The sequence below is a fragment of the Panthera onca genome, chromosome A3 (genome assembly GCF_046562875.1).
Source record: "Panthera onca isolate mPanOnc1 chromosome A3, mPanOnc1 haplotype 2, whole genome shotgun sequence".
Taxonomy (NCBI): Eukaryota; Metazoa; Chordata; class Mammalia; order Carnivora; family Felidae; genus Panthera; species Panthera onca.
The window spans coordinates 121,155,860-121,171,149 of NC_138341.1; the positions used below are offsets into that span (position 1 = coordinate 121,155,860).

Consider the following 15,290-nt stretch of genomic DNA (forward strand, 5'->3'; position numbering starts at 1 on the left):
AGCTATCAGTGCAGACCCTGATGTGGGGCTCAAACCCACAAACCGCCAGATCATGACCCGAGCTGAAGTCAGACACTTAACCGACTGAGCCACCCGGGCTCCTCCAGACTAAACTCATTCTTAAAATGCATTTTTTTCTTATATTTGGGTTTCTTACTATGATCAGTAGTAAGCCTTTCTCCTAGTTGATGTCTCTTATGTCACCCCACTGAAATTTCTTCAGTGTTTCAGTCATCTGTTCACTGCCTCTGAATTGGCCAGTATATTAAAGTCTATTTTGTGACTTTGACGTATTGTGTCTATTTTTTTAAAGTTTATTTATTTTGAGAGAGACAGAGACCATGCTAGCGGGGGAGGGGCAGAGAGGAAGAGAGAGAATCCCAAGCAGGCTCCGTGCTGCCAGCGCAGACCCCGATGCAGGGTTTGAATTCACAAAACTGCGAGATCATGACCTGAGCCGAAACCGAGAGGCAGATGCTTATGACTGAGTGAGCCACCCACGTGCCCCTGACATTGTGTCTATTATGTGTGGAAAAGTTCGAAGGATCAGAATAAAGATGAAGGTAATTTCTCTCAAGACAAGCAGTCAACATATGAACTCTTCTACACTGGTCAGAATTTGTATCAACTCACTATCAGTGGAAAAGATGCTGCTCATTAAGCCACCATGAAAATCAAACTAGTTTTAAGCCTTCTGGAAAAAGAGGTACATGTTAGGAAATCCTCAGTGATGATGAGTCAGTCTAACTGATCCCAGATTGGCTCCATTTATCTACCACTGACCTAATCCTGCTTCTAACCTTCCATGGCACAGCCTTAGACATGCTTCTGTATCACAGGTCTTTGTACCCCACGTGCATTTGCCACTTCAGGTAGATTCCCAGGAAAGACTGACACTGGGTCTTGCTCGTTGCCAGCACTCCTGCCAGCATGGGAGTTATGGATGAGGGGGTAGGACTCCAGTACTCTGTTCTCTGTTTTTGGACACAGGGACAGTAACAGCACCTGACAAGTAGACTTGTTAGCCTTGTGTTCAGGGATTCATAAACTCTAATTTTTAACAGTCCTAAATTGTCATCTGAGCTCACTTAGTATAAAAATCCTTACTGGCTCTCTTACATCTAAACGATTGGGAATGGAAGAAAGTGAGTTTCTTTTGGAAAGTCACATCAGTAGTTCCCATCTCATTCTGGTCTTTGGTTTAATTATGACTTATCAAAGGGGTATTACCTAGCCGGTACTTTGAATTTCCTGAATAGATTTCCCTCTCGTTATGTAGGCAGAGGAAGTATCATTGACTTTTTTCACTTTCCTGGGCGTGGCCTGGGTACTGTCAGATTGCTTTGTTGTTTGCTGACTTCTTTTCCTTGATCTCTGTTTGGTATGATAATGAACAGCAAAGCTGAAAACTGGAGGGCTGTGTGTACACTTACAGGTAGGTTCCCATGCTGTGATGGCCAAAAGACCAGAAAGCCAGTTTCCTAGCGAAACAGACTGATGTTCTTTCTAGGAATTGCTTTCATTGAGAAAGAAAGGAAAGTGGAAAGGAAGATGGAGCGTTCCTAAACTTAGATTCCTAAATCAACTGTTTGTAGTTTCATGGGAAGACAAAATAAGGAACAACTATCCCAAAGGTCTTATCATTTCAGGTATCCAAGATGTCTATTCTAGAAAGTTTCTCCTTGATGGTACAATAAAGTTTTGACTTGTGTTTCAAATCTCAGACTGGCCATGCATCTTTCTCTAATACCGGTCTACTTTAAGTAGTAGGTATCAATTTCGTGGACATGTAATGGTACTGATTTAGTGGAAAGTACTTTGAACTGGAGGTGGAAATACTGAATTAAATCCCAACCCTTCTTTCTAACATTGTACCTTTGAATTAGACTTTGAAACACTGACTCCTCTGTTCCTTCATCAGTCTAAGAGGATAATAAAATCCACCTCACAGGTGAGGATTGCATGAAATGTATGTGAGAATACCAAGCACAATGCTTCTTTGGAAAGTGGGAGTTTTTCTTACTGTGTGTGGGTGGGGGGGAGGTATTTATCCATAGGTATTATGGATGTAATTGTTCCAAATTTTTTGCTCTTAGGCAAAACCTTGTGTAGATGGCCATTAATTCCTCTTATAATTAATGTTTAAAAAGCACTAAAACTACAGTGCTCGTCTAATGGAATAGTAAGCTCACATGGTTTGCTGTAATGGGATTTCGTACATGTAAGCTTCTGAAGAATTCATGGCAATCTTGGCATCTTTGCTCTTTGGTTAGTCAGTCTAAAGTGGGAGAGAACTGGAAGTAAGAGTGTTAAGGGAGTCGGGAGCCGTTTTTGCACAAAGTAAAGAATAATATTTTGGTAAAACATTGCATCTTGGTAAAACCAGTTAGGAGAACACACTAAGTGGAGGTGACATCGTTATCATGCTGAGCACAAGAAGCATGGTGGGACACTGTCACCATATGCCTCCAAGTACACTGAACTGGGCTCAGCCTTCATGAGTTAACAGAAAGTTTGCCTATGGAGAAACTTGTTACTTCATTGTGTGGCACATCTAAGTAACAACCTAATGAGAGCAACAGAGGGAGGAGTATATAAACAAGTGGAAGTTGACATCATTTTCTTTTATCTGACAGTTCCTGGATCTTCCTAACCCTGTAGTCCTGTTCCTACTACTTCCTCTGTCCTCCTGGCTAGATTTCATAAAGCTTTTGCTTATTTATCACCCAAATGCCTACCTCGAGTTGAGGCTCCTTTCAAGCAAAGAGATGTGTGTGACAGAAGATGCCCTTTTGATCCAGTTTCTGCGCCTCTCCCCTAACTGGATGCCATCATTTGTTTCTCCCTTTTTGGCCTTTTATGTACCCAGGTGTGCTGGCCAAATCTCTTTAGAACAAACCCCATGGGATGAACATAGCCTAATGAGATCATTGTTGGTAAAATGTCCTTTTTCTGGGCTGAGGCTAAATATGACAGATGGGAAATTCAGTGTGTGGTGGCAGGATAGGCAGGAGCCGATGCTACCTATAGGCCTGACTGTCCCTGTCAGATGGGGTTGCTGCCAGCTTCCTGCGTTAAGGTAGGCTCCCCAGTGCATAGCACTTGAGTTCACCCTCCTTTTGTTAACTTGTGGAATATATTGGTTGGTGCAGTAAACAAGTTTCATAAACTACCTGCCCAGCGCACTGAAGAAAACACTCATCTAGGTCATCTGATGTTCTGACCCTAAATATGTGATTTTGCTTATTGCCTCTTTAGTTTTTATCCACATGCATGCTTTTATATAGTTGCACTCATTTTATATATTCCTTTTTTCCATCTGTGGCCATAGGCATTGTATGTATATATCTGTAGGGCTCACAAATTATATAGCACGATAGCTGCATAACATCTTTATGCAATGTTATTTCCCAAAGAGAAACTTCCAGGATCTAGATCCTAGGGTATGAACATTTTTTTAAATGTTTTTATTTTTGAGAGAGTGCAAGTGGGGGAGGGGCAGAGAGGAGGAAAGAGGATTCAAAACGGGTTCTGCATTGACAGCAGTGAGTCCCATCAGGCTTGAACTCACGAACCCCAAGAATACAACCTGAACCGAAGTCAGGTGCTCAACCAGCTGAGCCACTCAGGTGCTCCTAGGGTATGAACATTCTAATGGCTCTTGCTTTGTAATGTCATATTTAGTTTTCCAGAGGAGCAGTTCCTTTATAGTGGTTACCATTATGTCCACAAAACCCTTTAATTTTTTAATGAATTAAAAAAAATATTTTATGTATTTTTGAGAGAGTACAAGCAGGGGAGGGGTAGAATGAGGGGGACAGAGGATCTGAAGTGGGCTCTGTACTGACAGCAGTGATCCTGATGTGGGGTTCAAACTCACCACTAGATGATGACCTAAGCCGAAGTTGGACGCTTAACCAGCTGAGTCACTGAGGTTCCCCGTCTACAAACCCCTTTAAAAGCAAGGCTTTAAACGTTTAGCACAGGATATGTCTTTGCTTTTAGCTAGGTCTTTTCTTATTGCAGGGTTTATAAACCACCTCTGGAAGGGACCAGCCTTGGAACACCTGGGTGACTCAGTCGGTTAAGCGCCCAACTTTGATTTCGGCTCAGGTCATAATCTCATGGTACGTGAGCTCGGACCCCACATCAGGCTCTGTGCTGTCAACGCAGAGCCTGCTTCCTATCCTCTGTCCTGTCCGCCCCCTACGCTCTCTGCCCTTCCCCCGCTCTGCACGCGTGTGCTCATGTGCACGGGCTCTGTCTCTCTCCCTCCCCTTCTCCCTCCCTCCTTCCCTCCCTCTCAAAAATAAATACACATTAAAAAAAATTTTTTTAGAAGGGACGAGCCTTTCCTAGTTAAGCTAGCAGGAAACATCTACTCTGTTGGGCTGTTGTTGGGTGTACATAGTCACCAAATGCATTTTTGTGTCATTTGTTTCTACCCTCTCACCTCAGATGTGATTGCTCAGTTTGGAGCTTCCATCATAGTTTTTGCTGGTAGAATATTGTAGAAGCCCAGTCTGTATATTATTAGTCACTTAACAAAAAGTCCTGGTATGTTTAGAATGACTGTTTCTCTTTGGTTTCTTTGCTCCTTCGAAAACAAAAACATCAAACAAGAATAAAGAAAGTACAGTAGCCAAGAGCTTCTACTTGAACCTTCTGTCAGGATTGTTTGTTTAAAGCATTATAAGTTTCCATGGTTTCATGTCATCTTAGGGTATCTTGTGAGTTGATCTTGTGAAATGAACCCTTGTGGTCCCTACTCTGGGCTAACTCTTTCTTTTCCTTTTTTTCCTTTTTACAGTGAACATAAAGATTCTGAAAAGAAACACAAAGAGAAGGAGAAAACCAAACACAAAGATGGAAGTTCAGAAAAGCATAAAGACAAACACAAAGACAGAGACAAGGAAAAACGAAAGGAGGAAAAGGTACAGAACTTTCTTTCCAATGAGGAAGGAAGAGCTGTGAGATGTACTTTTCATTTTCTTTATCTACAAAAGCAGGTAATGAAAGTACCTTCATTGCATAGTAAAATCCCTTGGCCTTTGAGTGAAAAGGTCTCTGTCAGGAGACTTTGGCATCAGTCACAGTCTTAAGCAATGAAGACCAAAGCCCTTTACCACTGAATTTCACAGAACCAAATCTATCCATATCGTTATCTTACTTTAAATGGCATATGGATAAATGAAGAATGTAGAGTTTCTGGAAATGTCAGCTTTCTTTCGTGGGGAAAATAATTCTGTTTTTGGGAGAAGGCATAATGCCATGTTGGTCTTTTGTTGAATGAAGGTCCTTCCTGAGTGAAAACTTAGTGATGCTGGTGCCCTTTGTGGCTTTTGGTTCCAGCATAACCAGTACAAGCCTTCTCAAAATGGCTAGGCTCATCTGGCTGCAAATGAGTGGTAAATCATTAAAAAAAAAAAAAATCATTTTTATTTTAGTTTCTGAGAAAATAGTGTTGGTACTTGGTAAATTCAGACAATATGAAATAGAGAATGTAATGAAAATTACACCTTCTTTCACCTCTTGCTCATTGTCCTTCATCTTTACCTTTTGTTTTGTTTTTTATTTTCTCTGCACACTGCCAAGGGCAAATCCTTGAGAGGTGGAGTATATTTATTGAGGGAGGGGGACCTGCCATCATTTAATGATAAAAAACTGTCATTTTGAAGGGAAACATTTCTTAGTAAATTGGATAATTCACCCTGAAGAACTGTAAAAAATGAGTCTTAGGAAAATGTCAAGACCTTTAGTTCACCTGTTCAGTTTTGCTAATAATAAGTCCATCTGTGATCAAGAATTGAGGCCACATGTTCTCAAATCAGAGCGAGGCTTCTTCAAATTTAGTCCTGTCAAGGTACTAACCAGTTACTATTATTTTCAGGTTAGAGCCTCTGGGGATGCAAAAATAAAAAAGGAGAAGGAAAATGGCTTCTCTAGGTAAGACTCCTCTGCTACCTTGGCTGTTCTTTCTCTTGGCCAGCTATGCATGTTGTAGTGTTGTCTGAACTTAAATAAAATATACTGACTTGACCCACCTCTAGGTTCCCAAGGAGGTCAGTAGTGAGAGGACTTGCTCTAAGCCAATCTAAGCATTTCCAAAGTGTCATTTAGTGAAACTGACCAGCACATTGTCCAGAAGGCTATTTTCAGTGGAGAAAATTGACAGGAAGAAATTTGTAAAAATTCAGATATAATTTACATACCATAAAATTCACCCTTTAAAGGTGTACAGTTTGGGGTGCCTGGGTGGCTCAGTTGATTAAGCGTCTGACTTTGGCTCAGGTCATGATCTCACAGTTCGTGGGTTTGTGCCCCGCATTGGGCTCTGTGCTGACCGAGCCTGGAGCCTGCTTCAGATTCTGTGTCTCCCTCTCTCACTGCCCCTCCCCACCTCTGAAAAATAAACATTAAAAAAAATTTCTTAAAAAAAAAAGTGTACAGTTTATTGGTTTTTAGTGTATTCACAAGGTTGTACAGCCTCCCCCTACCCCACTTTCTAATTTCAGAGCATTTTCATCACCCCCAAAAAGAAACTTCATATTCAGTCAGTAGTAATTATGGATTTCTTGAAGAAAACTCTACTCTGAATTCCTCCTTAGTAATACAGTAATCCCCCCTTATCCACAGTTTTGCTTTCTGTGGTTTCATTTAGCCACGGTCAGGAAGTAGATGATCCTCCTGACATACCGTCAGAAGGGCGGTAGTAGCCTTAATGCTACGCACAGTGCCGACATCATTCACCTCACTTCATCCTATCACATAGGCATTTATCATCTCACATCAGCACAAGAAGGATGAGTATAGTACAGTAAGACATTTTTAGTGAGAAAGAGACCGCATTCACATAAATTTTATTATAGTGTTTTATAATTGTTCTGTTTCATTATTAATCTCTTGCTGTGCTTAACTTATAATTTTATTGCAAGTATGTATGTATACGAATAAACATTGCATATATAGGGTTCAGTACTCTCCGGTTTGAGGCATCTACTGAGGGTCTTGGAATATATCCCCTGTGGACAAGGGGACACTACTGTATTCTGAGGCTCATCTGTAGAAGCTTACTTGATATATGTTTTAGGGATTGGTGTAGATTTGAGTAGAGATACATGATTTCTTTTCACGAAGAAGAGGAAAATGCACTCTCGAGTTTGGTTTTCCTGTACTGTTTTTGCCATTTTGATTCTCTTCATCAACCTTAGCTCCCTAAAAAAAACATGAAAGTCCCCTCTGGTTTCAAAAAATAAAAAGTTTATGGTCATATATTCTCATTTGTTCTATTGAATGACAGAATGGTTTTTCTGAGAGTTGGTGGAAGGGTTTGCATATTAACTAGAGCACAGTGTTGGGGAATTTTGCCTCCTTGGAACTTCGAACTTTCAGTTTCGTTTGAGAACAGTTTTGAAAATTCTGCTGTGTACTCTGAGTCCATAGACTAGGAGAAACAGGTGCCCTCTTCAGGCACATTTTGTAACTGTTCTAGGAATGCAGAATAATACAAGTCAAGAAGCATTAGAGCTGAAAGCCTCCCTAGTTGTTCTGATTTCTCACAGTGAGTACAGGGTAGCTATTTGCTGCCAAGAGACCACCTAGGACTTTCATTAAACTAACACTAAGATACAAATAGACTCTCTGGACTTGGTGTGTAGTCCAGGATTCAGTTTCAGAAATTCCATGTTAGAAGATCAGGAACACAGCCTTCCAGGCAGACTTCCATTCACTTTGCCAGACTGCTTGCTAGCTTGCAGGGTTTTTTTTGTGGACCAATCCAGATGCTTTACTGGGTGGAACACAGTTTTACAGTAAATTGTTTTACAAGTTCTTCCTTCAGGCCTAGTAACCCTTCCCACATGTTGTTAACTTCACCTGTGATAGTACTAAGATCTAGCATTTACTTAACTAGTTGGGTGAATGACAGTGTTTCTTTCCTTCTGGTGCAAAGTGTTTGGAGATACTGGACTCTTGACACTATGTTAGTAATTTCCGTGGTGAGGAGAAAGCAGCTATAGAGATTGGCATTTGAGGAGTGTGCAGGTATAAGGAAGAAAAACTGATCTCTTTAAACATTCAGATTCTGTTCCAAGCAAGCGGATCCAGTATCCTTGGGGAATTGTGGGGTGGTAGCATTGAAACCCTGTGAATATCTTGAGTGTTCTTGGCAGCTGACTCTGGATACTTATCTCTTGGACCCCTTAGAAACAGATGGTTTCATGTTGGGAGGCATTCCCTGTACTGAGTTAGCTTTGTTGTTGCTTCTGTCTGTGAACTGTGAGGTTTTGCTGACTTATGCCAGGCCAGGGAACATCCCAAGGTTTGGTGATTGCTGGTCCCATGGTTTTGTGTTTTTTTTTTTTTTTTTTTAACTTGTTCCTTCCTCTTTCTGGTTCAAAATAGTTGTCTAAGAGAATCATCTTTTTGTATTCAGAAGGCAAAAAGTCTTAACAAAAATAGGGCAAGGCACTCTCCTGTGTATAAAGTAAGTAAACTCTGGGAGGAAGTTGAACGATGAATAGATTTGGCTTGGAATGGCTGCAGTTTGTTGTCATTTAGCACATGCACTTCTTTTGTTGTAATGTGAGCTTAGTTATTTTTCCATGTAACTAAGGTTATTTTCCATTAGAATCTTAAGATACAAGTTCGAGAAATAAATTTTTATTCCCTTCCTTATAAAAGCTGTATTTAGCTTTTGGTACTAGAATAATCAGTTCTCATCATTGGTGGGTTTAGATACATGTTCATGTTGTGGTTTGGGTCATGCTGGCAAAGACAGCGAAGATGCAGTAGGAAAGAATACTGACTTAGATTAAGGAGTCCTGATCCCAGATTTTGATATTGCCTGTTCACCTGTAAAATGGCGGGCAATACTGTCTACTTCACAGTAGATACTTCTGTTCTACTTCTCACAGTAGTGAGAATTAAGTGTAAGGAAGTGAAAACCTTTATAATTTGTACAAGTGCATGTTGTTATCCTTGTATTAACTACTTCTCAGTGAGATGATTTATCCCTACTTTGCAGTACTTAACAAACTATAGACATTCCCAGTCTCATTAACTAGTCTTTTTCCCTCTTCAGTCCACCACGAATTAAAGATGAACCTGAAGATGATGGCTATTTTGCTCCTCCTAAAGAGGATATAAAGCCATTAAAGAGACCTCGAGAAGAGGATGAGTGAGTATTTCTTATTCCTTGATTTTTGGAAACAAAAAAGGATTTGTTTAAACAGTAAATGCGATGTATGTCTCTCCAGTTTGCAGAAAAATGGCATTGATTGACTTTAGTCATTTGGAATTTGTGATTAATGGTCTGGGCAGCTTAGTCATCTTTGATTTATAAATGTAGGCTTTGCTAAGCAAATAAGTAGTGTACCTGACTGATGCTTAATGCAGAAATATTTATCTTTTTATTATTTTTTCATATTAAAAAGGTAATGCCTGTTTATTGTAAAAATTTCAAATAATATAAAGTTCATCAAGAACATTTAAATTATTCAAGTTACTTTAAATTTATTATCTCCTACCACAGATAAGTTTTCACTGTTAAAGCAATTTTTCCTAGGTTCTGTGCCTGTCCATGCATTCTAAGTGAAGTTTCAGTGTATAGAGATAATAAAATTGCTCTTAAAACAATTATTTGAGGCTTGTGTGTACCTCTTTCTCAGATTCAGTGAGGTTAAGTTCTACTCATTATAATTTCAATCTTGAATAGCTTCTTATACTCCAGGAATCTATAAAAGATTTATGATAGAAAGTGGGTGGAAAGGGAGGAGGGAAAATACTTGGTGAACTCATTTGTATTCACTTAGAATGCATATAGTATTTCTTTCCTCCCCTTTCCAGGTAGGTATTACTTTGTGGTAGCTGTTGTTGCGCTGGGCATTTGGTCCCCAGACTTTCATCTTCTAGTGGTGTCTGTTTCTGTAGATAGCCCTCCATCCCCCATCTCTTCCAGGCTTGTATATAATATAAATGTTTTGTTCTATGTAGGACTATAACTGTTAGTCCTTGTTAGGCCTTCTTGACTTTCTCCATTCCTGTTCTGACTGTGGAATCAATCCCCAGCCAAGAATAATAGTCATGCCTGCTTTGGAAGCCTCCAAGAGGAGTTTGGAGGTCCTGATCCTGTTGGTGAGAACTACTGAGTCAAAGTTGTGTTAATTGCATATTCATGTTCCCCTTTGTAGTGCTGATTATAAACCTAAGAAAATTAAAACAGAAGATCTCAAGAAAGAGAAGAAACGAAAACTGGAGGAAGAAGAGGTTAGTAAAGAGACTGTGGCCCTTGGAGGCTTGGGTTTGGAATAGGGAGTTTTCCATAAAACAGCTTTTGAAGGCAGGTGAGTTTTAGGAATTTATTGGTCTTTCGTAGGGGAACTGCTAAGAAAGACGTGTAACAGTTGCTGTGGCACTGCAAGTTTTAAGATCTTTCTTAGCCTTCGTGGGTGACTGCCCATAGCTCTGCTGCTAGCTGATGTTCTTGGAGAAAGTACACCATCTTCATACCTGCAGAGGAAGTGTTAACAAGAAATCATACTTTGGCTTACAACCTAGAAGAGTTTTTCCTAAGAATGCTTTTTAGTGCTCTCATATCTAACAAAGCTTGCTCATCACTTACTTAGGGTAACTCTCCGTGTTTAAAGGTCTTTAATGGGTGCCGCTTGGACATATGATGCAATCCAAGCTCTTTACCACAACTCCTCCAGATCTGGCCCCTGCATCTGGTACCTCCCTTCATCTTGTGCCTCTTCTCTAATTTAGCTTGTTCCAGACACACTGAACTCCTTTGTTTCTTTTCCACACTGGATTCTTTTGTGCTTCATGGCTTTGTGTAGCACATGCTGTTCCCTCTGTCTGGAACACACATGCTCTTCCTCCCTTCTTCTCCTGGCTTATCACCTTCCTTAACATCTCAGCTCATCACAAGTACTTTTCTAGGGGTTCGGTTTTATGCTTGTAGTAGATTTAAAATAATATGGTCCCTTCTTTTGACACTTCCTATTTCTTATACTAAAGAGTTATTATTATTAGCAAGTAATTCAAGTGAAAGATGTTAGAAGATCACAGGAGTCTTACATCTTGCATTCTCGGAAGGGGTTGAATGAGTTCTTGGCTCTTATGCTGTGTTTGTGGTTAGCCATGGTCATGGGCAAAATGGATTCACAGGTATTAAGTCACTAGCACATCAGAGTATGAGCAGTAAAGATAGTAATAGGAGCAGTGGGTTTTAAGAGTAATGTATTATAGTAGTAGTAAAATTTATAATAATTAAAATTAAACATAATAGATGCTTACTGTGTGCCAGACACTATTAGTGCTTTAAATGAATGATTGATTTCATTTCATCCTTACAATCACCTTTAAGAGGTAAATACTGCTACTATCGTCTCTCCATTTTACAGATGCAGAGACTGAGGTATAGAGAAGCTGAATCATTTGCTTGAGTCCTACTTACTACTAAGTAGTAAAGCCAGGATTCAGTCCCATGCACTCTGATTCCAGAACCATTACACTAGCTACCATGTTATCTTGTCTCCTGCGTGTCTTTGCTGATCTTTTAACTCCACGGGAGGGGAGAAGAGTCTGAAGTGAAATCACATTAAGATTATTAATGAGAAGGAGAGCCATAGAGAGATGATCAGGTCCTAAGTTAGGAAACTGGTTTTCCTGACTGCTAGCCCGTTCTTAGCAGTGTCAGCTTATGAGCACCCTCTCAAGGAATCGAGAGTGAAATGCTGAGTGGTTGTGGTAGTCACCCCACTTTTGTGTAGATTATCAGTACAGACTAGTGGGTAAAGAAATACACACAACTTTAGCTTTTCCATGCTTTCTGTACTTTAGGCCTTTGCTGCACTAATGTAAAATAATACCTTTTTCACAGTTTAGAAGGAGGTAGTAATAACTGCTTTAAACCGTTTGGAAAAAAGGACGCTTAACTTTATTTTTAATTGTCCTTTTCAGCAACCCTCTTCCTACAGGGGAGGAAAAAAACCACACAGGCTGAAAGACCTAGAGTTAATACACAGTCTTATTATGGCCAGTACCCTAGATGGCAGGAGCAGTCCTGAAACCTCACTAACTGGCTGTGGTTTTTTTTCATTTCTGGGAATTGTTGGGAAGTCTCTTGGTGACTGATTATCCCATTTTGAGGCTTGAAAACATACAGTGTAGCCAGTGGTTTCTTGATGGGACCATCTGCATGCGTGTTCAGAAGCTGTAGGGAGAATGTCTTAACTGAAAAACATTTCCCTTTCCTGTGGTGTGTTTCAGCCTAAATAGTAAACATTATCTGGATTATATGATCCTCTAGTACTTTCTCCTCCCAAACATACATTTATATTCTCCATTCCTATTTTAAAATAGTTTGGTATCATAGTCCTTCCCCTTCCTTCTACCCCAAAAATCATTTGCTTTAAAATCCTGAGTTTGGGGCGCCTGGGTGACTCAGTTAAATGTCCGACTACAGCTCAGGTCACGATCTCGCGGTTCATGGGTCCGAGTCCTGCGTCAGGCTCTGTGCTGACAGCTCAGAGCCTGGAGCTTACTTCGGATTCTGTGTCTTCCCCTGTCTCTGCCCCTCCCCCACTCATGCTCTGTCTCTTTGTTTCTCTCTCTGTCTCTCCCTCTCTCAAAAACAAATGAACATTAAAAAAAGAGTTTTTAAAAAATCCTGAGTTTATCCTGATTGTTATATCCTGTCATGTAGTCCTAGAATGTTTATATATTCCAGTCATTCCCATGAGTCACACTATTATTTTTCTGGTAATAGCAGCTATATAGGACCTTGAACAAGTGACCAAACCCTGTTTTGGAGTTTTCCTTGATTATAACTGGAAAAGGTCAAACTGTCGATAAAGGTCTTGATTCAAGCCCTGCCATTCTGTAATTGATTTTAAGAGGACTCAAAACCACCTTTCAGAGCTACATAAAACTTGCTGAATAAGAAGTTATCTTGGATAGTTAGGACAAAGGAAAATATTCTTTAAGAGTTTAGATCCTGTGGAGCAGGACCCCTACCTGTTGAATAACACACTTTTTACTGGATGTGTGTGTTTTGAGATTAATCTCCTGTGTTACTGAGTTGTATTTGTTTATGTTTGTGCCACAATGACAACTCATCTAGGGTCACAGTTCAAAGAAGAGCCATAGAGAAATACATTACTGTACTAGGAATTGGTGATCATTTTAGGACCTCTCAAATACTTGTTTACTGCTTCGTGACTCTATATGCAAGCAACAGTGATAGTTAATATTCCCCCACTAGACTCCATCAGGAATTTCCTTTCAAATTGTATATAAGTGTCTAATACAAGGCCTATACCCATTATTTGATGGTGTTGGGAGAGGTTTAAAAACGAGTGAGGGTAATACATTGGGATTACTCTCTATTAGCAGTGCTCTCCCAAACATTCCTCTGAGGCTAAAAAATATACGTATAATTTCCTAGACTCTTCCATGCATGGTGAATGTTTTTAACTACTTTCTTAGGTAATCATTTGTCAGGGAATTTTGGGAAATACTGCTCTAGAGAAAAGGACCAGTAAATTTTCATTCATTTATTAAATTGAGAGGATTGGATTTAGGAACCTCTCCACTTGTAATATTCTGTGGTTCCAGTTTTTCTTCCTAATGGCCCCTCAGAACTACTTCTAAAAATGTGATTGGTACTTACTTAAGTGCTTTCTCACCATGTTTCTTTGTAGGATGGTAAATTGAAAAAACCCAAGAATAAAGATAAAGATAAAAAAGTTCCTGAGCCAGATAGCAAGAAAAAGAAGCCGAAGAAAGAAGAGGAACAGAAGTGGAAATGGTAACATGGCAGCCCTGGTTACAGTGTCCACTCTTGGGTTCCACGGCCTAACTGAACAAAAGTGTTATTAAAATTTAATAGCCTGATATTTGGAGGAGGAGGAAAGTACTTAAAATCTTTCCAGAATAACATGCTGAAATAAGGTTTCTAGGTCCTAGCAAACATCCTAGTGAAAGCATTAACTACGTTTCAACGTACTGGTTGTCAAAATTTGGTCCCACCCTGGAACAGAATGAACTACAGAAGGAGAGAGAGAGAGAGTGAGAGAGAGAGTGAGTGTGTGTGTGTGTGTGTGTGTGTGTGTGTGTGTGTGTGTGTTAAAGGAATTGGCATATGAAGAAAGTTGCATTTAAAATGATAGAGAAAAGATGGATTATTCTATAAATCAGGTTCAGGAAACTGCCTATTTATAGGTTTAAAAAATAACCTCCACAAGAAAATCTGGATGAATATTTTATAATTGTAGAATAATGAAGACCTTTTGAAGCAGGATATATAACCAGACCCATAAGGAAGAGATTTATAAAATTGGTCTATCGAAACTAAAATGTTGCATATGGCCGACAAATTCATGGCATTAAAAACAATCATAAGGGAAAATACTTGCAGAGGACTGAGATTCTTAATATGAAAAAAGGTCTTTTAACATAAATATGAAAGGAACGGTCTTAGAAAAGTGATCAGTAAAACATCTTAGGATAGGGGAAAAGAAAGATGCCAAGAACAATAATCAATGATACATCTTTTTGTTTAATGTCTTTCAGATTAGGAAACAATGCGTATCAAAATATCTAGGGTTGTAATTAAGAAAACAAGTGTCATCGACAATGGGAGTGAAGATTTAGTCTTTATGGGAGGAGTAGAGTAGTAACAGGGTACTTCTGAAATGTGTTTAGGTGGGAAATTTTATTTTTTAATAAATTTAGCTATTTAGAATTTTGAAGTAAACAAGTATTTTTAATACTGATATGTTTTTTAAGCTATTTATTTGAGAGGGAGAGAGAGCACGAATGGGGGGAAGGGCAGAGAGAAAATCCTAAGCAGACCCCATGCTTGTCAGTGTGGAGCCCGACGTGGTGCTTGATCCCACGAACTTGATCTCCCATGAGATCATGGCCTGAGCCAAAACGAAGAGTCGGACGCCCAACTGACTGAGCCACCCACGTGCCCCTAATACTGATATTTCTTACAACTTTTTTTAATTTTTTTTTTTTTTTAATGTTTATTTATTTTTGAGACAGAGACACAGCATGAGCAGGGAAGGGGCAGAGAGAGAGGGAGACACAGAATGTGAAGCAGGCTCCAGGCTCTGAGCTGTCAGCACAGAGCCTGACGCGGGGCTCGAACTCACAAACTGTGAGATTATGACCTGAGCCGAAGTCGGACACTTGACCGACTGAGCCACCCAAGAGGCGCTCCTCTTACAACTTTTTAACTACTGTATAATTATATATAATTTATAGTTGTGTTGAAAAAA

General features: G+C 39.7%; 1 protein-coding gene across 1 annotated transcript in view; it reads left to right on the forward strand.

The window, feature by feature from the left end:
- Positions 1-15,290, forward strand: part of TOP1 (DNA topoisomerase I) — a 94,693-nt gene that overhangs the window by 40,774 nt on the left and 38,629 nt on the right. Inside the window, exons 4-8 of the mRNA XM_060617851.3 lie at positions 4,811-4,934; positions 5,891-5,946; positions 9,083-9,178; positions 10,191-10,266; positions 13,707-13,813. Coding sequence (XP_060473834.2) covers positions 4,811-4,934; positions 5,891-5,946; positions 9,083-9,178; positions 10,191-10,266; positions 13,707-13,813 — 459 coding nt within the window. The remainder of the gene's footprint in view (positions 1-4,810; positions 4,935-5,890; positions 5,947-9,082; positions 9,179-10,190; positions 10,267-13,706; positions 13,814-15,290) is intronic.